This window comes from Lontra canadensis, unplaced genomic scaffold (genome assembly GCF_010015895.1).
Source record: "Lontra canadensis isolate GAN:19392208 unplaced genomic scaffold, GSC_riverotter_1.0 scaffold24, whole genome shotgun sequence".
Lineage (NCBI taxonomy): Eukaryota > Metazoa > Chordata > Mammalia > Carnivora > Mustelidae > Lontra > Lontra canadensis.
This window is the reverse complement of record NW_022631018.1, coordinates 1984219-1990653: the sequence shown is the minus strand read 5'-3', so window position 1 is coordinate 1990653 and position 6435 is coordinate 1984219. Positions and strand designations below refer to the sequence as shown.

General features: G+C 33.5%; 1 protein-coding gene across 1 annotated transcript in view; it reads left to right on the top strand.

Moving 5' to 3' along the window:
• The window catches only part of ODR4 (odr-4 GPCR localization factor homolog), a 43476-nt gene extending 40158 nt beyond the window's left edge, over positions 1–3318 (top strand). Inside the window, exons 13-14 of the mRNA XM_032862621.1 lie at positions 386–496; positions 2071–3318. Of these exons, the coding sequence (XP_032718512.1) occupies positions 386–496; positions 2071–2138 (179 nt within the window). The 3' untranslated portion in view covers positions 2139–3318. The remainder of the gene's footprint in view (positions 1–385; positions 497–2070) is intronic.
• Positions 3319–6435: the final 3117 nt, after the last annotated feature.

The following is a 6435-nucleotide window of genomic DNA, read 5'->3' as shown; positions in this document are numbered from 1 at the left end:
TAAATAAATAAAATCTTTAAAAAAAAAAAAAAAAAGAATGAAGGTTATCCTGCTCATATCTGGTTTGATTTTTGGTATCAGTTTATTTTTACTACCATATGGTAAACAAATTACTTGTTTACTGTGTTTGCTATTATTGATAACTGTCTTTAATTACAGTATTTCAAAAGTTGTTCCATGAAATTTAATTCATCTACATTTATTCCATTTATTCACCTACATATATTCCATGAAGTTTAATTCACCTACATTTGATAATGAGCAAATTAATTGTGTTGTAAAAAAGTCAAATTGAAGGAGAATGGAGCTCATTGTATATGTTCCTTATGATGTTCTTTTTTAAAACTCATTTTATTTAGGATTGATTGTTGTTATCCTCTTGTAGCTTGTATGAGTTACTCTGTGAATACGGAAGCTTCATTGGACAACACAGATGATGAACAACCAAAACAACCAATTAAAGCTACAATAATATTGAAAATTCAGCAAAACATAGGTATTTAATATCTCTTATAAAATTGAAAAGTCTGTACTTTGGATTTGAGTTTTCTCCTTGTTTTAAAATTATTTGCATTACATTTTGCTTTCTTAGATGTGCTAGATTAAGCCCATATTTATTAAGTATTATGGAAAGTGCTAGACCCTAGAGATAGAAGAGATGGAAAGATTCATAAATAATGCATTATTGCAGTTGCCCTCAAACATGACACTTCCAGTTATTTTTGTTGGTGTGTTTGTTTGTTTTTAGAGGGGGTGAAAGGAACAGAGAGAGAGAGAGAATGTTAAGCAGGCTCCACGCCCAGTGCAGAGGGCTTGATCTCACAAACCTGAGATCATGACCTCAGCCAAAATCAAGATTTGGATGTTTAACAACTTAGCCACCCAGGCACCCCACTTTTTGTGTTTTTGCAAGAAAAACTGAGTTTCAGGAATCAGTTATTATAATTGGACCGATGCCTTCCAGATTGGTGTTCTTTGAAGAACTGCTATTGTAGAAGATTTTGATACATGTTCTATGAAAAAAGTCAAATTCAAGTCTGGAAATTCGTAATGAGCTTTGAGTTTTAAAGGCTCCAAGAAGCATGGCAATCACTTTAACGTTGTTCAGACTTACTGGTTAAAGAAAATGTAGACTGTTAAGTGGAATGCTGGTTTGAGAAATGCTTTATAAGCATTAAGACTTTTGACTGAGAGAAGTCAGAAGATCTTTCTTGGCACTTACTTACTAGATATTTACCTAAATTCATGGTACTGAAGTGCATATGTATGTGTATGTCTGTGTCTGGACTGCTCTGTCGGTTTTGTTTTGGTTAACTTAAAATTATCAGGAAAAAATAAGTAAAACTAGAAGTTACCAACACAAACTTACTAATTCTTAGATTTTATAATGGTGGAATCTGAGTTTTTTAGTTTGAATAGTTACACAAATGACTTTGCCTTGTCATGTTTGAGAACCACCACCCATTGGGACTGTCTTTTGGTTTAAGCTATCTGGAATGTCAGTGTGGATATTTATAGAAACCTTTTAAAGTGTGTGTGAGGGGCGCCTGGGTGGCTCAGTGGGTTAAAGCCTTGGCCTTTGGCTCGGGTCAAGATCTCAGGGTCCTGGGATCCAGCCCCACATTGGGCTCTCTGCTCAGCTGGGAGCCTGCTTCCCTTCCTCTCTCTCTGCCTGCCTCTCTGCCTACTTGTGATCTCTGTCAAATAAATAAATAAAATCTTAAAAAAAAAAAAAAGTAAAAAAGTATGTGTGAGTTTTCCTCTCAGATGTGTGTGAGTGCACATGTGTGTAAGAGAGATTCTTTTTTTCTTGCTTGAAGGTTTTGGTAAGTGGCAAAGTACATGATTACTGGTCCAGCCTTTGCCATCTATTCAATTTATTGCTGTATTTTCCTCATAAGACTTAGCTGGTTTTTAATACATATATATGTGTGTGTAAGCATATGTGTTTATGCAGGTGTATCTTGTTGTTTAGGCTCATTGGTTGCCTACATTTCAGAGCCTAGGATCAGTTAAGCCTTTCTTTTGCTCATCCCATTTCCATTTGTTTTGTGTTTGTTTTACTTGTAGGTGTGATTGCAGCAGTTGCAGTTGCAGTCCTTGCTGCGGGTATCTCCTTTCATTACTTCAGTGATTAGGGTGAGACACAGCTTCCTGATCTACCAGAGAACACTGAGCAACCATTACAAATAATAAAGATTGCAAACAGTTCATCTGCATTTAAGACCAGAGCAGCTACCTCTGCTGCCATAATGCCTATTAGGTTTCTGACTAAAATGAAATCACCAGCTGCCTTGTTTAGCCCTGCTTATATTATAGATGGCTCAGGCTTCCAAAAATAAAGTCATGCATATAGATGGAAGTTGCATGTAACAAATCCTTATTATCTATTTTTAAAAATGTTCAAAATGATGGTTTATTGTCATAGATTTTAGTCCTGTTGATCTGGATCACATACTGATCAGGATATTAAAAAATGTGAATAGTCAGGGTTGACTGAATATCTTAGTCATAGAATAAATGAAATTTCTACAAAGTGGGGCAACAACCTGTTGAGTAAGTTCATACTCTAGGACTTTTCTAATGTATACTCAGTTCCAAAAGACTGATCAAGTTCTAGTCAAAGGGTAGGAAACCTTTCCAGAAAGGTTTGAATTATTAAGGATTACCATAAATCCTGCGTTTTCTCAGATTAGAATATCTTACCTGTTTTAATATATTTAATGAGACTTTACTTCTAACAGTGCATTATACTAGGTACTGCAGAACAACAAAATCCTAAATAAAATCTATTTTTGAATGCATTAATTAGGTCAGAGAAAGTAGGGAAAGTTTCTGAGAATCATACCTCTATTTTTACTCACCCACAAAGATGAACGAACACATTTTGAGTTGGGAATTCTGAGTACTGTTTTAAGCATGCAAGTGGACAGTGGTGGGTCAGATGGCAAATACTAATTGCAGTACATTCATATGCCGGTTGCCTTGGACTAGAAACAAGGAGATGAATCTGAATCTGAGATGCTCTCCTAGCCAAGACAGTTGAAGTGGCTACTTAGTTTATAGTATCCTATAACTCCTGGCAGAAGCAAGATATAGGTTCAAGATTTCCATGGCTTAAGATAAAGCAATATTATGATTAGACTAGAGATAACCAGGTGCAAAGTGAAACTAGCATGAGAAGGAACCTATAGAAATAATAAACTTTGAATTCAGTTCTCTAAAGTCTCATCACTGACATCGATGAAAGATGGAATGAGAGGCAAATCTAAAAAACAATTGCTAAAAAAGAAAAATAAGTTACTTGAAATTTAAAAAGAACCCTCAGACATGTTGAATATAATATTAGACTTAACTGAAGAGACAATAAATAAACTGGAAGTGAGATCTAAAGGAATTACCCCGTGCACAGCAGGGAGCAACTAAAGAGCTAGGAAATACAGATATTTAAGAGAAATTTAGAGATATGGAGAGAAGAATTACAAAGACTGGAAGTATTCGGAGGGAAGAATAGAGGATGGAGCAGTGGCAATATTTGAAGATAACTATTTTCCATATTTGTTGGAAAAACATGAAGTCATAATTTCAGGAAGCACCATATATTTCAAGCATACATGGATCAAATCCATGCCTAAACCCAAAGTAATGTGACTGCAAGATACCAGACACACGATTTTAAAAGCATTCAAAGGAAGAAAAAGATAATGAAGGCCAGACAGTAACGTACTTATTAGGCTTCTCAATAGCAATAATGTACCCAAAAGATGGTGGAATATTGCCTTAGAAATTCTGAGGAAAAGCTAATTATCAACTTGGAATTTGTGCCAAGCAAAACTGAAATGTTCAGATGAAAAACAGATTTTTGCCATCAACGGAACTTCAATAAAGGAAGTGCAAAAAGGATGATCTTCGAAAAGGAAAAATGTTTCCACAGGATGATCTGAAATTGAACTGGTGAACAAATACAATGATAAACATGTAAATCAAAAGTGTTATTAATATAAAACAGTCATAATTAAAGAAATGTTTATAAGAAGTAAAATTGTATATAACTGTAAAATGAAATAAACATTTTATGCAACATGAATGTGGACTTCTAAAATAGGATGTAATTGAGAAACTAGAGAGTAGTTTTTAAGATGGGAGGAGAATGATTAGAATTAAAGTGTTTTGGGGTGCTTTCATTATTCAGAAAGTGGGTTAAGATACTATTTAACCTTAAAATGTGTTATTAAAATCTCAAGAATAACTACTAAAATAATGGATATAGAATGAATCATTGCAAAGGGAAGTTTAAAATAGTGGGACAGGATGACAGTAACTTGGAACAAAAGAAATTAGGAGTGGGGGAGGAACAAAATTAGTAAGAAAATAGTAACAGGTCAAGTAATGCTAATTAAAATAAAGATGAATAAACAACCTGGTTCAATGAAAGATTGATTAGGTTTTTAATATCAGCTATGTATAGGCTGGATTTTTTAAAAGATGAAAACACACAGGCAAATAACAAAATTTGTGTAGCTTTAGTGATACTAAATCAAAATTAGATTTTATGGTAGTAGTAGTAAAGATGGAGAAGGATCCTAAATAATGATAAAAGGATAAATTCACTAGAAATGTATAACTATTTTAAATTTGTATATACTTTATAAAATGACCTCAAAATGTATAAATTACTAGACTAAACCAACAAACGGAACAGGATAGATTTCAGCAGTTCTAAATTATTGATAAATAAACCAAGCCAAAGAGTGAATGAAAACACAGATTTGAACAATGCAATCAACAATATTGATTCAATGGACAAATTTAAAATAATCAGCAATTAGAGAATATTCTTAAACATTTTATATTAGCAAAAATTGACCATGTACTAAGTGTGAAATAAGTCACCGTAAAGTTTTAAAAATCAGTATTAAATGGATAATCAGAAGTAAGAGGTCAATAATAATAAAGGTTAAATTTTTTAACATCATATATTTACAAGTTTTATAAACTCCTGGATGAAAGAAGAAAAATAAATACTTAGAATCTAATTATAAGTACCACATTTGGAAAAATAGGGCTGTGCAACAGAAATAGTACTACAGGAAATTAAATGTTTAAAGAAAAAACATAAGTATGTAACCTGATGTTAAAGCAAGGAGATACAGCCAAGGGAAAAAAATCAATGCATTAGAAAACAAAAAGTCATAATGTCAAAGTTGTTTTCCTGACAACAATAAAATTGGCATAATTGAACAAGAAGAACACAAGGCACAAGTAGACGAAAAAAAAGATTGAAAAGGAGTCCTAACCCATAGATAAAGCAGAGCTGAAAATGATGAACTTCTTAATATATTTGAAAACTTAGTCAAAATAGATCAAGGTTTAGAAAAATGCAATTTTCTTCAATTGTCCAAAGAAGAAATAGGCGAGCTACATAGACTTATTCAATAGTGTTGAATAGTAAGTAATTCTTTTTAACAGAATATCTAGCCCACATCTACAGATGTTTCTTTTTCAAGGACCATACTATTTCAACATTTCATACAAATTCTTCCAAAGACTAGGCAATGAGGGAATAATATTCAGCTCTAATGAAGCCAATATAACGTCTATTGATACTAGAATCATACACATTCAGTAAGTTACAGACTCATCATGCATAGTAACAGATGTGAAAACCAAAAGCACTATTGATAAGCTAAATGCAACATTATATAAAAAATGATAGTGCAGCAAGACTAAGTTGTATATATACATTAAAAACCAGGAACTCAATAAGGATGCCTATTTTATCACCACTTCTATTCATCATTGTACTGTACAATAACAAGCGAAAGACCAATCAGAGGAGCACCTGGGTGGCTCAGTGGGTTAAAGCCTCCACCTTCAGTTCAGGTCATGATCCCAGGGTCCTGGGATCGAGTCCCGCGTCGGGCTCTCTGTTCGGCAGGGAGCCTGCTTGCCTGCCTCTCTGCCAACTTACGATCTTTGTCTGTCAAATAAATAAATAAAATCTTTAAAAAAAAAAAAAAAGACCAATCAGATATTTTAAGAGGATGTGACTGAGCACATGAAAAGGTGTTTAATCTCATAAAAGATCAACTAAGACCATGGTGAATACCATTTTACATCTAATAGATTGAAAAATAACGACAGTATCAATGAAGATGTGCATCAAAAAGACATTTATAAGTGGGGTTATAAACCGATAACACAGTTTGCCATAGAAAGCAATTTGGCATTATCTTGTGAAGTTAACCATTTACATAGTCTAATACCTGACCATTTTGCTTCTACATACATACCTTAGAGAAATTTTTCCATAGGTGACCAAGAGCGCATCTATGAGAATGTTCAAAGCAGCCCTGTTTGTAACCACTCAAATGTTCATTGACAAGAGAATGACAAATAGATTGTGGGCTTTGTACTTTTATTTAATAGGAAGAA